The 17,567-nt window shown below is 56.2% G+C and overlaps 3 protein-coding genes across 3 annotated transcripts; 2 read left to right on the forward strand and 1 right to left on the reverse strand.

Annotated features, from left to right (window-relative positions):
* Positions 1-2,683: 2,683 nt before the first annotated feature.
* On the forward strand, positions 2,684-6,010 carry EsH8_II_000308 (uncharacterized protein; the record flags this gene model as incomplete). Its single annotated transcript, XM_083263606.1, has 1 exon — positions 2,684-6,010. One exon carries the CDS (start codon positions 2,684-2,686, stop codon positions 6,008-6,010), a length of 3,327 nt encoding a protein of 1,108 aa, XP_083120928.1.
* A 1,705-nt stretch (positions 6,011-7,715) lies between these two features.
* EsH8_II_000309 (uncharacterized protein) lies at positions 7,716-8,471 on the reverse strand (the record flags this gene model as incomplete). The annotated part of the gene is made up of 1 exon (XM_083263607.1): positions 7,716-8,471. One exon carries the CDS (start codon positions 8,469-8,471, stop codon positions 7,716-7,718), a length of 756 nt encoding a protein of 251 aa, XP_083120929.1.
* Positions 8,472-12,814: 4,343 nt separating this feature from the next.
* Positions 12,815-16,822, forward strand: EsH8_II_000310 (cation-translocating P-type ATPase; the record flags this gene model as incomplete). The annotated part of the gene is made up of 3 exons (XM_083263608.1): positions 12,815-12,899; positions 13,007-14,251; positions 14,301-16,822. 3 exons carry the CDS (start codon positions 12,815-12,817, stop codon positions 16,820-16,822), a joined length of 3,852 nt encoding a protein of 1,283 aa, XP_083120930.1.
* Between the last annotated feature and the right edge of the window lie 745 nt (positions 16,823-17,567).

The raw sequence follows: 17,567 nt of genomic DNA on the forward strand, positions 1-17,567 counted from the left end.
GGGTGGCCGAAGAAGGAACAGCTTTTGAGCGAATCTTTCCGGGCGCGCTAAACAGGAGCACCGGCCACCTCAGACAGGCTCAGGGTGCGTGAGAGAGTGGGCGGAAGTGGGCCCTTTGCTGGCCCTCCAGACTCCATGAGTGTGTCCTCTTGGGGGGCAAGACCGGGTGGGTCGCCCCTTCCAACCCCCAAATTCACTGGGAAGGTGCAGGTAGACGAAGTTTTCTTTGGCCCGGCAACTGTTGCCTCAGGCCGAGGCGCTAGTTAGCCATGGAATTGAGATACCGGTTCACCCCGAGATTTGCACGGGGACTCCGCTGTGTGTGCAGCAGCCGCTACTTCTGGGGGTGTGTGTCTCTCTCTGCGTCTGTGGTGGTTGTCACTGTTGTCACTGACGCCGGGCACTTCTGGTCTGGTTCCCTTTCTTTCATTCCAATCAAGAGTGAAGGAGGCTCCAGAGCAGCAGTGGTTGTAACTACGGTGGTTCAACGGATAGGGGGATGTCAGAGGAGTTGACGGCATCAAGGTGTCCATTTTCGGCTAAGGAGAGGGTGTGCAAGGACGTGCCAAACTGCACGGATACAGGATAGAGGCAATGGACGACCCGACCCTGGGTAATGAGATTTCATTCCAACACCTCTTTGTTCATCACGGTGCCAATTGGGCTTTGCTTTCTATTCTCCTTTACCCTGCAGCATCGTCATCATCACCATTGCTGCTGTTGCAGCGGAAGGTCTGGAAGCTAAGGTGTCCCATAGCAACCAAATGTTTTCGATGGACATCTCATCCTGGCCGGTGTCATCAGCATCCCCTTCATCCTGAGCAAGTCTCTCCCATGCCCCGGTGCCAAGTGCCCAGTTTGACTGGCTGGGCCGGGTACCCTCTAAGGCCCTGTCAGCCCGCAAAAAGCCAGCGTCCAATCCAGGTCCGTTGCGTCGCCGCCGCAGATTTCGCAATCCGCCTTTGACCTGCATCCAGACAGCCGAGCTTTAAAAAAAGAAAGGGAAAAATAGACAGGCTCCAGAGTTCAGGGGCAGGCCCGGCTGGCCGAGTCAAGTCCTCGCTTGCTTCGGGTCAATTCGTCGGAAATGGCAGGTCTCCCAGTGCGTATCTCATCCACTTCCGTGTACACTACAGCATGCACTCACATGCCGGAGGACAGGGTGCGGATACGGACACCACTATTTCCTCGATGCAATCCGTACTTGGGTGGGCTTTGTACGTCAAGGTAGGCGGCTCTCGGGCCAAAGATACTTGGCGGAGGTTTGTTTACATTTGAGTCGATTCGTACAGGCTGGATGCAAGACCGCCGCCTGGAAATGATGAAGCAGATCTATGGATACTGGTCCACGGCCGCCAATATAATTTTTTCGCCATCCATGATAAGGGATGGATGGATGCTTTTTCGCCTCCTCGGACATGGCCAGCAGTGTACGGATACACTTCCTTCCATTGGGCGCACACACGCCGTACCTCATGCGAGGAGGCAATTGACTTCTTTCTCGGTAGGACTGACCGAGCCACAGATGCAGTCCAGGCACATGTAACAAAACCTCGAGTACGGATGTCATCCTTACTCGTACGCGACAGCATCCTCAAACCAGGGGCGGCGAGGCCGGTCGGGGAAATTGCCAGCTGGGTTGTATCGAGGCCATCGCCAGTAGCTCTGTCGTTAGACCCGATGTCAAGATAGTTCTCCAGATGGACCTGCGCTTGTCGTCGTACCAGCAGCTAAAAAAGCAGCCTTGTTTGGGCCGTCCGCACGAACGAAAGAGCTTTGTTAGGCTGGGATGCAATCCCGCAGGCTTCGGGACCCCAAGAGCGGGACGCCGGGAGACCGGGAAGAGGGATTGGTGGACCATTGGACGGATTGCTTCAGGGTGGATTGCTTCTGTGCCACCTCAGCTTCTCCTTTTCAGACATGGGACCCGTGGGAATAAAGACCGATCGGTCTGACTAAGGAAACGAGGATGCAAGGCAACAGGGGTAATGAACGTGCTGTGCTTCAAAGCTCGCTCCGTTTTCTGGCTAAGAGAAGCGCCGGCGGGCCGCAACCAGCCTCATACCCGCGGGCCATGTTGCTGTTTTCCGCTGATGCCTTGCCGCCTTGTTTTATCGGATTTGCTGCCGTCGCTGGAAACAATCGGGTTTGATGCCTGAGACAGCAGGGGTCGCGGCTCACTTACATAATACGGCTTCGGCAGGCTCGATAAGGCCACGTGATCCTGGAGCACCCAAGGCCCGCTCGTCATTTCTTGCAGTACCCTAGCCTTGCCGCGTTTGGGCCTGCGCTGCGCTGCGCCCGTGGTTCATCTCGCTCGCCGCGTGCTCCAGATTCTGTTCAGAGTTCCCCATCCTCTCTCCAACCTTGCCGACCGACCAACAAAAAATTTCATCGACCGCCCAGTGGCCCGCCGACAGCAAACCAGCAAAAATTCCACCTCCCGACATCTCGCATCACGTGACCGTTTCCCGCGAGCAGAGAAAAAAAAACACCACCCATACGACACGCTTTCGACGCGCGACGACGAGTGGCCCCGATAGCCACCCATCCCACCCCTGATCGCGCCCAGATAGATGCCTCAGCCCACCCCGAGGTCCTCGTAGAGGCTGCCAGTACGTCCCGCGACGCGACTTTCAGCCTTGCGACGCCGTGATAAGATGACACCTGTCTAACGTCTGAGATGCAGACCCTGGCGCCCATCCATCTTCTCCCGAGACGTGACGGTCCCCTCGATCACTGGCGAGGCGGATATTGGGGCATGAATAACCCGGCCGCCTACACTCCTCTCGAGTCCCTGTTCCTGTTCCAAGCCATCCTCAAGCACGGCGTCGAAGCCGCCGCCTTCGCCCAGGTCTCCGATCTCCTCACCAATAACTCGTTGATCAAGAATGGCAAGACCTACGATGCTGGACGATTAAGCCCGGATGCGCTCCGGGACTTCTTCCTGCACCTGTTGCGGGAGGAGTTCAGGAGCGAAAATGCGATCCCCGAGAAGACCGATGCCACCTTATCGCCCAACTCGAAGAAGCGCAAGCTTAGCCGTCCGCCGTTGCCCACGCTTAAGGAGGTGAAGGACCAGTTCCACAAGCTCCCAGCGCTTGTCGACCGACTCTATGCCAGGTACAGGGACCACGTCGTTAAGGACATTAAGGACGATGAGCGGCGCATCGAGGTATTGCAGAAGGAGATACGAGAGCTCGAAGCCCAAGAGTTAGCAGACCGGGCCAGGGCAAATCCACCTCGTCCAGCAGCACCACCGAATGGCACCCCGCTACCAAAGACTATCCCGACACCTGTCCCGATTCCATCTCCGATCCCGAATCCCGCGCAAGCTGTGGCACAGGCCCAAGTCAAGCCGCCCACCCCGACCCCGCCGGTCGAAGCACCGAGACAGATCAGGCCCGCCAATGGACAAAGCTCCGCCCCCACACAGACTCCGGTGCCTATTCCGACACCTGTACCTCTGCCGCCTCATGCCCACGTCAGGCCAACTGCAGCTACAGCACCAGCTCCGCCCACGGCCCCGCAGCCTGTGTCGGCAAGACGAGATGTGGCCCCTCCTACAGGCGCGTTCCAACCGTCGCCCGTGGTGCCTCCGGCGCAAGCCGTGTCGGCCGCCGGGGCCTCCGTCACGACGCCAGCCGCCGCGCCAACCGTTAAGCAGCACCAGCCTCTGAAGCATCCTAATGGCGCCGGACAGGTTCTGCAGCCACCTGTTGGTGCTGGTCATCCACCCGTACGTCCTGGTCAGTCGACCTCGCCAGTCCCTCTGCCGGCCATATCGCCCAGACCAGACAACATTCCGAAGTCACGCACCCCAGGACCGGTAGCACCTGCGCAGCCATCGACGCCAGGAACTCTGAAATGGGAAAAGCCATACCAGCCTGTCGCTCCGGCGTCTCAAACGCCGGGTCGTCCGATGCCGCCGCAAATCCCTACAACTTCTGCTCCTTCTACTCCCGGCCAACCGCATCATCCCTCCCAATGGTATCCTCAACCAGCGGGTCAGTATCACGGCCCTCCGCAACCACCACACGTTCCCATTCAACCAAATCAGGCGCAGAGGTTCCCCCAGCAGTCACAGCCAGTGCTGGTGCCGCCTCAACCTCAAGCTCAGCCTCATCTCCAACCTCAGACTCAGCCTCAAGCTCAAGGCCAAGCTCAAGGCCAGACCCAACCGCAACCCCAGCCCCAGCCCCAGCCCAAGGGACAGTTGGTAGCCCCTATTCATTCAACACCGGTCAAGGGTCCTTCAGAGGGGTCCGCTATCCAGCCTCCCCAAGGTCGTCCGTCATCTACAACTCCAATAGCACCGCCTGTGCGACCGCAGCCCACACAGCAGCAACAGAAGGCTCACCCGCCGGCTTCTCAACCCCCCAATTCCTCTCAGCCTCCACATCCACCACAACCCCCGGCTGGCTACCAACCTCCGCATCAACGACCTCTTGCTGCCGCGTCGCCTACCCCCTCTTCTGGCCCATCGGGCCAGACCGTGGTTCCTCCCCCAAGATGGCCGCAGTCTTACCCATCACCTTATGCGCAACAGCAGTTCAGCCCTTCGCCAGCTCCGGCCCAGCCTCTTGCGAAACCAGCTGATGCGCAAAGGCGCGTCAGCTCTCCCTTCAACAAGCAACAGCCTCGTCCGGCCATTCCTCCCCACCTTGTTCCGCAACTCACCGCTACCCCATCACCGGCACAAAGAGCTGCGAGCACACCTATCCCACCCCCACGAACGCCTGTCACGGCGCCTCCGACTTTTATCCTTACTGGTTCCGGGACCAAGTGGACCATGAAGTCCACGCCATCCACCCCTCGCCCATCTGGAAAGGAGGCTGCTAGCCCAGCTTTCGAGCCTTTGAGCCCCGTGCAGCATACCGCACCCTTACCGGTGCCGACGCCGTCGCAAACAGCAAAGAAGGCCAGCCCGAAGCCCGCGCCAGTCCCGGTCCCGGTGCCGAAAACCGAGACGAAGACTCCCCGTGGCCGAGGCCGACCGCCTCGTAGCGCAAACAAGATCCGCGCTGGTAGTACTCCATCTTCGGTTGTCGGCGTGTCGCGTAGAAGCCAGTCGGTTGCATCGCAGACCGACGAGCTGTCCATGGATCACCACGAGTTGGCGCCGAGAATTAAGGATGAGAATGCCACTCCGAGGGCGACTCCTAGAGCTACGCCAAAACCGCAAGATGATACGGGCGATACGACCGCTGATGAAAGCGTGCCCAGCCGCAGAAACATGATCACGCCTAGCAGCGTCTCATCACGGCTGGCTCATAAGCGCAAGCGACAGGAGACTCCCACCGAGCCGCCGCCTCTCCCCACGCCGCCGACTCACGTGTTGTGGACACGGCAATTTGGTCGTGTGAGCGCCGCCGCTCTCGACCAGATCAGCGCGCACCGGTTTGCGAACCAGTTCGCCAACCCGATTCGAGAAAGGGATGCACCTGGCTACAAGACGCTTATTCTTCAACCGCAGGACATCAAGTCCGTTCGTGCAGCCATCACTCATGGTAACAGAGCGGCCACGGAGGCCGCCAAGGCACTGCCAGACGGAGATCCAGGCACTGGCTCCGTTCTGTTACCAATCAGCGACGACTTGGTACCACCCAAGAGCATCATTAACAGCGCGCAGCTCGAGAGAGAACTTGTTCACATGTTCTCAAACGCCATCATGTACAATTTGAACCCCAGCCGTGGACCGGGACCGGCCTTCATGAAGGGCGGCACCGCGGCAGATGGGGCCGATGTTGTGGGTTACGAGGTCGATGAGGATGCCGTGGTCCGTTCTACAAGAATGATGTCCATGGAGGTTGAGAAGATCATCGGCGAACTCCGTAATGCGGAGAAGGAACGCACGGGTCAAGCTCCATCCACGTCTGGCAACACGAGGCCCGCCAGCGTCGCAACGGGTGAGGATACACCGATGGCGGAGGATGATGTTGACGAGTTGGCTGGGGACGCGGATATGGGTTCCACGACTAGAAGAAGACGCGTGGGCACGAGGAACTAGGAACTGCCTCGGATAGCGCGCAAATCTGATGACTGAAGTGGGTTTTTGTTTTTGTTTTTGTGTTCGCGGTTTAGACAGCCCCCGACTTTTTGGTCCTGGGGATGGAGTGTGTAGGATATATGAGGCAGACCAAGGTCTGCCTCTCCACGATAATGTGATCAATAAGCCCACCTGTGGCCAACCCGTTCCTCGTGAGCTTGACAAAGTGTTCTGATTTCGTGAAGATTCCCCAAACTACCGTTTTTATTTGTGAGATTTGTTTCTTCCACGGGGACAGCGTAGGTAGTTGACTTGACTAAGTCTGCTTCTTCCGTCCTGCTGGAAGTTCAACATGATGAATAGTTCTTCCTTGCCGGTGCCTGGGCTGTCTCGGTTTCCGTTGCCACAGCATGCAACTATGGCTACCTCATGGTTTCTAGTAGTAACGGCTATGTAGTTTCTCAGGGGCGGCAGGTGTCACCCACTACACTTCATGATACCATTGAGGGAACAACGTCCGGCCCAGTAAGCTTAGATATGCATATCTGGCTATTGTCCGATGTTCTATATCATACCGGTCTGGCACAGCTCGTGAACCCGTTTTTCTAGACTAGAAGCTGGATGCTTATAAACCTTGGATGCCAGGTGAACAAACAGCACGAACAGACAGAGCAGTTCAATCCATGACGTATCCTGCAGTGGTGCAGTGAGACCAAGCTCAGGGGCTCCGACAATAAGCTTAACGTTGCAAGCACCACACTGCCCTGGCCAAGCCTTGCCACGAAACAACTCGTTGGTGGTTCTTCATTTGAGAGGAATTCGGTGTGCCTTGGTCGGAGATGGCCGAAGATGATGGCGGGAAACTGCTAGGTTACTTCAGTGAATTGAACAATTTGGTCTTCTTGTTGCAGAGCCCGAGGCTCATGATGGCAATATGTATCTCGCAATGAAGAGCAAGCAGACGTAATGGTCCAATAAAACATGGCTTGCCGGTTTTCTTTAGCGGATTTCGTAGTAAGTATCTCGATTGTCGAGTTCAAGCTTGTTCGCCGATAAAAGTACGTCCAAAGAGACAATAACGAAGAAAGAAACAAGAATAAAGACCACTACAAGCGCTTTACCCACCAAAATTAAATATGCATACCGACTGAATTCGAAACCTCGGTTTTCTTAAGTTCTCTCAAAAATTGAAAAAGAAATGACAAAAAAGGAGAAGAGGAAAAGGAAAGGGGAAGCCGGAGGAGATGCTTACCCAGAGCTCCAGCTAAATCCAAACTCGCAACCTAACTCCGGAACAAGTCCACAGGAGGGATGTTCTGTCTCTGAATAGTGACAGTATTGGCCGGGTAACGGGCTAGGATGGGAGGGAGCCTTAGGTGGGATGAAGTTGGCGGGTGCAGGTGAAGTTTTTCACTTAACATACTTTGAATGAGAGTTCTGTAAAAACCTTTTCCTCTATTGGCTCTTCAACGTCATGTCAAACGATGTACCCACATGAGTGAGCTCTGGAAGCAGATGAAGAAGTGCAAGAGAGCAAAAGGCCAAACCGCTTTGCATAGACGACCACAAAAAACCCGTGATTGGAGAACTGTGGCTAAGAATGTTTCCTTTTCGTGAAGATGATATATGCGGACACTAACAACCCTCCCCTATTCTGCGACATATGGCTGAGTGAAACCCGCCGCTACTATAATGCTTGTATCGATGCAGCTGCTGGGAGGCGAGCCTACCACGGCACCTCGGCCCCGTTGTACAGGAAAAACCTCCCGGCATCCTCCAGACCCAGCCCGGCAAGTATGCCAAGAACGCCCCCGGCACTGTCCTCGACCTCGACCGTCGCCCCGGGCCCGCCGGCCGCCGTTTTAACGTGGCCCGGGTCGATGGCCACGACGACGACTCCCTTGCCCTGCAGCTCTTTTGCCTGGTGGAGCGTCAACATGTTCAGAGCCGCCTTGCTGATGGAGTAAGGCGTGAGGTGGGGCCGGATGCGGCCCTCGAATGTCCAGCCCATACTCCCTGCGCCGGAGGCGATGTTCGCGACGACCGCGGCGACGGTGGTGCTTTCTCCCTCGCCTTCGCCCTCGGCTGTCAAGAAGGGGAGCAGGACCTGGAGGGTGCGCGCGGGCCCGAGGACATTGGCGGCCATGTGGACCTCAAGGCCGGGCGCGTCGAGGGTGAGGCTCGTCTGCGCGGTGTACTGCAGGGTCGCTGCGTTGTTTATGAGTACGTCCACCTTGGCCGCGGGGCCGAGGGCGGCGGATAGCCGGTCGGGCAGGGCGGAGATGGAGGCTTGGGAGGAGATGTCGCATTCTAGGATGTGGAGCGGGGCTTCCCTTTGGGACTTGATGGCGTCGAGGGCCGAGAGGTCCGCGGAAAGGTCGCGAACGAGGGCGACGGCCGTGTTGGCAGGGTCTTTGGTAATCTGGTTGATGTATTCCAGGCCGATCCCGCCTCGGGCTCCGGTGATCACGTATGTTGGCATGACTTATGAGCGAGGTGGTGCAGGTACGAGTAATATACTGAGAGGCTCTGGCTACGAAATACAGACGATGGTGACGGCAATGGAGATTCTATTGAGTGGTTCTAATTCAAGCCCGTCTGTCGATTTATGGAGATTCCCCTGAGCTTTTTATAGGCCTTGGGATGCATCACGCAATGGATCATGCCATGCGGTTCAATATTTTTAATGTTCACGACCATCCTATTCTTTGGGCACACTGGTGGAAGATTTGGTTCTCACTTCAATTGACAAAGGTCCCAACATGCTTTGGCGTCAGATCCGTGGACATGGATTTGTAATACATGGGCCTCGTTCGAGAAAACCAAACAGGGGGGTGATCAAAGTGCCTAAATGCACTTGCAGGAAGGATCGAAAGTCAGCAGCAGCGTAAGCTGAGCATGTGCCGGCATATCATGCATTGCCAGGAGTGATTGCCGGCCGAAGGTGTTATTGTATAGGAAGAAGCAGTCTGCGAAGACCGGGCGAGAGCGCCGGTAGTAGACCGACAATTGTGGAGAAACACCGCAGGCTGTCACGGCCCGGTGCGGATCCCGGGGAAAGCTTCCGAAGGCGGACCGGAACGGGAGCATCTTTGCCCCGTGCCCAGGGGGGATAGGAGGGATAGTGCGTTTGCATGGTACGTCACAAGACGGGATGGGCCGACATTGCGCATATCGATGCACGAGGAGGCAAAGAGAGAGTCATTTTTGATTGCTGCGCCATGGCCAAGACCGGGAGAGTTGCCAACCGGGGATGAGAGAGAGATGACGGCGGCTAGAGAGACTTTGGGCTAGCAGTCAAGGCGGTGGTTGTGTTTCGTTTTCTTGGTTTTTCTTTTCCATCTTGCCCTCTTTGGGCAGCGGTCTGGCTTCGCTTGGCGGGCCGAGGGTGAACAGCGTTGGCGGCGAGAGAAGGGGGTTGTTTGGGTGGCTTTCGGTCCATTGGGCTTGGCTGAGGTCTAGGTTGTTTTGTGGTCGCCCAGGGAGGTTGGCTGGCCAGGCCGCCATGGGGCCAGCCACAAGCCATAAAGGCTACTACCTACTTACTGTAAGCGCAGCGTGCGCGCGCGCAGTGAGGTGAGCAGAGAGTGTGTGCCCAACCAACAACCATCAAGACATTTGGAGGGTGGGAGAAAAAAAAAAGAATCAAGAGTCGAGAAAAATGAAGATGACTGGCTGGAGCATTCCCTCTCGGTGCGGCGTTCCGGCCTACACTACGTGCAGAAGACCTTGACGTCAGAGGGTGAGGGAACACCCCTGGACGAAATGGCATAAAGTTTTTTTGTTTTCGGGGGACAGGCCATCAAAACAACCCAAATTGGACGTTCTTGGCATTATACTGCGGCGCCCCCCTCCAAGCAGCCAGCACTGGCGCAGTTGGTGGGCGGCGGCACGTGTGAGCGACTTGATATTCCTGTGGGTGTGCCAGTTGGTTGAAGCATTCGCTGGAATTCTGCTTGCCCCCCCCCCCCCCCCCCCCCCCCCTCCCTTCGAGCAGCTGTGGTAGGCGGTGCAGCGGTAGGTTGAACGCCCTGTTTTTTGTGTGTGTTGCCGTGGTCTTTTGATGATGTCAATCTCTAGGGCTTGGCAACACCCCTCTGCCCCCCCCCGTTCGGTGTGTTTGTGCAAAAGAAACGGACGGGAAACGTGGTAGACAAATCGGAGGACAGGGAAAAAGTTGTCGAGTGAGACGACCAAGAGTGGCAGTGCAGTCGGTCCCGGGGTCTGGTGCATGCGTCGTACAAGTGTGAGAATTCAAGGTCATCCCGAGCCGGTAGTTATCGACGTTTTGATGGGGGTGGGTGTGGCCCAGTCCCGTCCAGACCCCACTGGGCATTGGGTTCTACCGCCCTTCTCTTGCGCCGGGGGGCTTGTTCCGGTGCGCTGTCGCTGTTTTTTTTTTGTTGTTGTTGCTGCAGGGTGTCGTCGGCTCCGGGGGGGGAGGAGGGGGGGGACTGAAGGCCAGGAAGCACGGAGGCAACATTTGGAAGACCTGGCGCATATCTCGTGGAGAATGCCAATGCTCGACGTGGGATGACTATCGGTCGGGATGGGGCCCCTCTCAATGATGCGATGCACCCATCATACATGCCAAAGTACTCCGTAGTGCTGTGTAGAGTTCCAGCCCCGGCGGCCATGACAAGAGGCATACATAGTAGAAAGTTAGCTAACCCCATCTCAGTGGGACCTCACCTTACCTCACCTCATCTCACCTTTCCTCACCACACAACCACACACTTGGCGTGGCCACACACACGTGGAGACGGGTGCCTTTACACCGTTGCCTTGCCGATCCGATCCCTCCCATCGGCGTGATGGCATGCGCTTCGCTGAGATGGAGACGGAGAAGGAGATGGCGATGGCGGCCGCGAGTTTCATCATGCTTTCCTTTCCTTGCCCTCCCCCTCATTTTGCTGCCCGGTGCTGAATCAGGACGGTCGCTCCTCATCCTTCACTAGAGTCCTGCCAAGAGAGCCGGACTGTGGCTCATCTGTTTGCCGACGGCGGCCTCTTTTCTTGGTCCTCCATTGTCCTTGTCGACATTACGGAGCAGATGTCTCACTCTCTCGGCGTCCGTTCAGGTGTCGTTCGTAGTGGCCAAAGCTCCCACCGGTGAAGCGAACACCGGGCCCGTGGTAAGGCCAACGGGGGCACCTAATAGGTACCTGTGACTGCGAAGTGTCCGCCAAGGGATACATGTGGGTTGTTTTTCTGATAATCAGCTATGGCGAGCAAGGTAAGGTGGCATCCATCCACCCGTACCGTACGTACCGTACGTAGCTTCGCGCGGGTGAGAGAGCCAGACCCATGCCATATCTGCCTCCCGTTTGAATGCTTTTATTTCTCAGATTAAAAGTAATTCCATCTCAACTCAAAGACATGGCTTGGCGCGTCCACCCCCATCCGCCCGTGCTACCTAGCCTCCATTTGATCGCCAATGAGCTTCTCGTCCTGGATACCGCCCCGTGCAATTACCCTGATTGTCCGTTCCATCACCCCGTGAGAAGCCGGACGGGACGCTTGCTGAGATGACCACCCATCACCCGCCGCTGCTCTGCTCTGCAGCTTTACGTACAAGGCGTGAGCGACCTCTTGGCATCCTGGATTTCCTTGGCTCTGGCACAGGTTTGGCCAAGCCATCGTGGCTGTGTTTTTCTCTCTCTCTCTCCCTATCTCCTGTCCGGTTCTTGGTACGCTGAGTCTTCTCCAGCCTAGACCCTAGGTAGCTCCAAGCGAGCCGTGGCACTCGTCTGCCAAAGTGAATGAATGAGTGAGTGCATGATGAGAGCTGAAGACTAAGCCAGTTCCTTACAGCGCGCCATTTTTGCCTGTCTCTCGCTACCTCTGTCTCTTTTCGCTCTTCCAAATCCATTTTAGGTGTGGCATGTCTCTTTACCCCATCTCCTCTCCGACCTGCAAGCCATACTAGCTAGTATCATCGGCAAGTGACATTTGGGCTCCGTCTCGATCGTTGTGCATTGTCTTGACCATCACCAACACCAAACTGCTCACTCCCCCCCCAGAGACGGGACGTATACTCACCCACGTCACTCACGGCCCATCGTGACCGCGGCGCGCATCTGCATCTTGCAGACCACCCTCATCGGCGTCAACAACAGTGGCAGGCAGGTTTCTCAAAGATCCGCCCTTGCCCAACCGACCCCGGCCCATCCTCGACGTCTTGTCGCCCAACTTTATTTTCACCGCCGTACCTTGTCGACCTTGCCCACCGACACCTCAACGGTCCAAGGAAAAACCCAACCCTCACACAGCCTCCCGTGGATGGATAATACGACGCCATAGAAGCTGTGTCTAGCGGGTCGTCTTCTCCGGAATCCCATTCATACCAAGCCCCGTCCGTCGCCAGCATCGCATCGCATCGCATCGAAACACACGGCACTGCTGGCACCAATCCTCCACCACGAAACAGCCACTGGCCAGCTCAACCAAGCTCCCTCAATCCATTGTTCGACCTCTCCCTTTCCAACCTACACCGCCCCCTCCGGGAGACGATCATTCGGTCCGGACAGATCGTTGTACTGATTGCCACTCGCCAATCATTCATCTCCGCCCCATTGGGTCCCTGCATCACGCCCTTTGTTGGCAAACCTCATCTGTGGCTTTCCTTTCACATACTCCCCTCCCTTCCTCCCCGAAAACAGCTGCCAATCACTGCTGCACATCCCACCCTAAAAAAAAAAGACCCCTAGGCGGATTGTTTTTGTTTTTTCCCATTCCACCTCGTAGCTCTTCACCCTTCCAAACCACCTCGCAGAAGGCGGCGACGAGGCAGAATCACACGAATAATCAGCACCAGGCAGCATCATGGCGAGGCAACCCTCGCCGCATACGCGGTCACGAGCTCCAACCATCACATTGGATACCTCAGCCGTGAACGAAAACGATCAAGGTATGACGCCATGCTGCATTCCACCTCCCTGGACCGGTCAGAAAGAGAGAGAGAGAAAAAAAAAGTCGCATGTTGATGGACCAACTAACCACCGCGTCGACTTACAGGAAACGACCACAACACAACATCGTCACCGTCCTCAGATAACGGCGATGAAGTGAACAATACGTTATCAGTGCCCACGAGGAAATCGCGGTCGCAGTCGTGGGACTCAAATAACACGACATTGGCCAAATCCAAAACGAACGACGGTACCGACAAGGGATCGCCGACCGCCCAGCTTTCGGGCTCTCCCAAAGGCTTCGGCGACAATGGCGACCCCCTGGCACCGAATCCCGGCGAGGAATCGGCCTTCAATATCGACAACAACCCGTTTGCTTTTGCGCCTGGCCAGGTCTCGAAGCTTATTAACCCAAAAAGCTTGGACGCGTTTGTCGCCGTTGGCGGTCTAGCTGGCTTGGAGAAGGGGTTGCGGACGGACAGGCGCGCGGGTCTAAGTTTGGACGAATCCCGCCTCGATGGCAAAATCAGCTTTGACGAGGCGGTCGCCGCCGGGAAGAAGCTCCAGTCACCTTCAGGACCCCTGTCGACGGATGCACTGCAGCAGGATGCGGTTCAGCACGGAGATAGCGGCAAGGGCTTCGACGACCGCAAGAGGGTGTTTGGACAAAATATCCTGCCCGAGAGGAAGTCGCTGTCGCTGCTCCAGCTCGCATGGATTGCGATGAAGGACAAGGTTTTGATTCTGCTGAGTGTGGCAGCTGTCATTTCGCTGGCATTAGGACTGTACCAGACCTTTGGAGCGACACACGAGGGCGACGACACGGCCAAGCTCGAATGGGTTGAAGGTGTGGCCATTATTGTGGCCATTACGATTGTCGTGGTTGTCGGTTCCATCAATGACTGGCAAAAAGAGCGCCAGTTCCGGAAGCTCAACGAAAAAAAGGAGGACCGTGTCGTGAAGGTAATTCGGTCAGGGAAGCCATCCAACCTCTCGGTCCACGAAATTCTGGTCGGCGATGTGATGCTCCTCGAGCAGGGAGACATCATTCCGGTGGATGGTGTCTTCATCGATGGCCACAACGTCAGCTGTGACGAGTCTTCTGCGACCGGAGAGTCGGATCTCATCAAAAAGGTGCCCGCGGATGCCGTCATGAAGGCGTTGCACGAGGACGAGGTGAACCCCAAGAAGCTTGACCCTTTTATCATTTCTGGAGCGAGAGTCCTGGACGGCGTTGGCACATTCTTGGTCACTGCGGTTGGCGTGAACTCTAGCCACGGCAAGACCATGATGTCCCTCCGCGATGATCCCGGCATGACTCCTCTGCAGCTCAAGCTGAATATTCTTGCGGGTAGGTTTACTGTGGTGTTTGTCAAGACTCTCACTAACTAATCTTTTAGGTTACATTGCGAAGCTCGGCAGCGGTGCCGGTTTGCTACTCCTTGGTGTTCTCACGATCGAGTTCCTGGCTCATCTTCCCCAAAACAGGGATACTCCAGAGCAGAAGGGTCAGAGATTTCTGCAAATTCTCATCACTTCCATCACAATTATCGTTGTTGCGGTCCCCGAAGGTCTACCCCTGGCAGTTACTCTTGCCCTGGCATACGCCACCAAGCGGATGACAAAGGAGAACAACCTCGTCCGTCACCTGCAATCCTGCGAGACCATGGGCAATGCGACCGTCATCTGCTCCGACAAGACTGGTACGCTGACAGAAAACGTCATGACGGTCGTGGCTGGTACCTTGGGCACAGGCAACTTTCGTTTTGGCGAGAAGGAAGATCAGTCCGGCGAGGCCGAGCCAGTTGAGCAAGAATCTCATATTCAGGTCACTGGAGACGACAAGAAGTCTCAAAGCACACCGGCCACAGAGGTCTCCATGTCCAAGCTCTCATCATCAATCGACTCGGAATTCAAGGATCTCGTCAAACAGTCCGTGGCCATGAACACGACGGCGTTCGAGACGGAGGAGAACGGAAAGCAGGTATTCGTAGGCACGAAGACGGAAACTGCCCTGCTCGACTGGGCCCGCCGATGCTTTGCTCTCGAACAGATTGCCATTGAACGCGATAACCTTCCCATCCAGCAGCTCTTCCCCTTTAACTCCAAGCGCAAGGCCATGGGCGCTGTTGTGCGCCTGCCGAACAACAAGTACCGATTCTTCGTTAAGGGAGCCCCTGAAATCCTCCTGGGCCAATGCTCCAACGCTATCGCCGACCCAACGAAGCCGCCCGCCACCGCCTCACTGGCATCCGAGCAGCAAGATATCATTCGACGCACCATCACAGACTATGCCCGTCGCTCACTACGCACGATTGCCCTCGCCTACCGAGACTTCGAGCAATGGCCGCCCGAGAACGCCCGCAAGGAGGAAGGCTCCCAGAGCATCGAATTCTCCGGCATCTTCAAGAACCTGACGTGGGTGGGCGTTGTGGGTATCCAGGACCCCGTCCGAGCTGGTGTCCCGAAGGCCGTAAACGACTGTCGTATCGCTTCCGTGTCCGTCAAGATGGTTACCGGCGACAACGTCGAGACGGCGAGGGCTATTGCAAAGGATTGCGGTATCTTGACTGAGAACGGCAAGGTCATGGAGGGAATCGAGTTCCGCCGCATGAGCGACCGCGAGCGACTTACTATTGTCAAGGATCTTTGCGTTCTGGCGCGTTCCAGCCCCGAGGACAAGAAGATTCTGGTGAAGGCGCTAAGAAGCCTGGGCGAGGTTGTCGCCGTCACCGGAGACGGCACAAACGACGCGCCCGCTCTTAAGTCTGCCGACGTTGGTTTCTCCATGGGCATCACTGGAACCGAGGTCGCCAAGGAGGCTTCCGATATTATCCTGATGGACGATAACTTTTCGTCCATTGTCAAGGCCATGGCTTGGGGTCGCGCCATCAACGATGCCGTCAAGAAGTTCTTGCAGTTTCAGATCACGGTTAACATCACCGCCGTCATTCTCACCTTCGTCACGGCAGTGGGCAGCGAATCGCAAGAACCGGTACTGAACGCTGTCCAGCTGTTGTGGGTCAACCTCATCATGGATACCTTTGCCGCCCTCGCCCTTGCCACCGACCCTCCCACCGACAGCATGCTTCACCGGGCGCCCGAGGCCAAGACGGCCGCCCTGATCAACACGCCAATGTGGAAGATGATCATCGGCCAATCCATCTACCAACTCATTGTAACTCTCATTCTGCATTTCGTCGGCCCAAGCTTCCTGCACTACCCCACAGGGCAACAGAAGACTCTTGTTTTCAACGTCTTCGTCTTCATGCAGATCTTCAAGCTTATCAACAGCAGACGCATCGACAACAAGCTGAACATCTTCGAGGGAATTACCAAGAACAAGCTCTTCGCCCTCATGATGGCCATCATGGCTGGCGGCCAGGTTCTCATTGTCTTCGTCGGCGGCGCCGCCTTCAAGGTCGAACGCCTCAACGGACCCCAATGGGGAATCTCCATCGTGCTCGGCCTTCTGTCGATCCCCGTCGGTGTCCTCATCCGTCTTGTCCCCGACGCATTCTTCGTGGCGGTCGTCCGGCCCTTCGCATGGGTCTGGTCCAAGATCCCCAAGTGGAAGCGCAAGAAGAAGACGGAAGAGGACGACGCAGAGCACCTGGGCGGCGTCAAAGACGCCCTGATGGAGATCAGGGACGACCTCGCCTTCCTGAAGCGCATCAAGGGAGGAAGGATCAGCCAGATCAGCGAGGTGATCATGAAGCCCCGCGAGTACCGCGAGAGGGCGCGCAGCCGCAGCGGCTCCAGGTCTTCCAGCCGACATAACGGCTCGCCGATGAAGGCCGCCTTGGGCATGCCCGGTATCCTGGCGGCCAGTGTCGGTGGCCTGTCTCCCGTTGAGCGACCGGTGTCGACCGACAGCCGGCCTGCGGAGAGAGTCAATGAGGAGGAAAACCGCAAAGACTGAGAAAATAGGGAAATAAGAAAAAAGGGGCCTGGGGCCGCCCCCCGTGGTCTCTTGGCCATTAAAAAAACCCCCCATCTTTATGATCTGCCCACCTTTCCTCTCTTTTGAGGTAAAGAAGGGAAAGGGAGGGCACATCTTGTTTTACCCCATCAACTGAGCGTGTTCTTTTCTTTCTACCTCACGTTACGAAATGACCCGACCGACCGATCGAGACCGAACTGTATTCTTCTCTAGTCCCTTTTATTATTTTCTCCTTTGGGTTCGATCGAGAGACACGACATGCCGCGCTAAAAAACACCTGCCTCAACTGTAAGATAATCATCGTCATAAAAACTTCCTTCGATAGACCGCCCGATTATGTACGTTTGCAAGAACCGAAAGCAAGAACCTTTTTTTAGTTAATTCCAGAGATACCAATTCTTTCAAACCCGAAACATGCTGGCGACTAGCTACTGTTGAAATGTCGTGAATATTCATGAACTTTATGTATGTGTTACCCCCGGTATTAACGCAGTGAGTATTGGAGTAGATGTCTTCCCTCATAGTAGTCACATAGGCTCTGCTCCTCGAAGCACAGAAAGTGGAGAGGGGAGATGAAATAAAACAAAACCCATCTTGTCTGTCGCTAGTCGGGAGAGGGAGAATGAACCTCTCACACTGGCTAGCTCTCGAAGTAATCCGAGTAGGGGAACTAAGCATTTGTCTTCGTCACTACGAAGTTCTCGGAAATGCCATGGCATTCAGG

This window comes from Colletotrichum jinshuiense, chromosome 2, assembly GCF_051148585.1.
Source record: "Colletotrichum jinshuiense chromosome 2, complete sequence".
Lineage (NCBI taxonomy): Eukaryota > Fungi > Ascomycota > Sordariomycetes > Glomerellales > Glomerellaceae > Colletotrichum > Colletotrichum jinshuiense.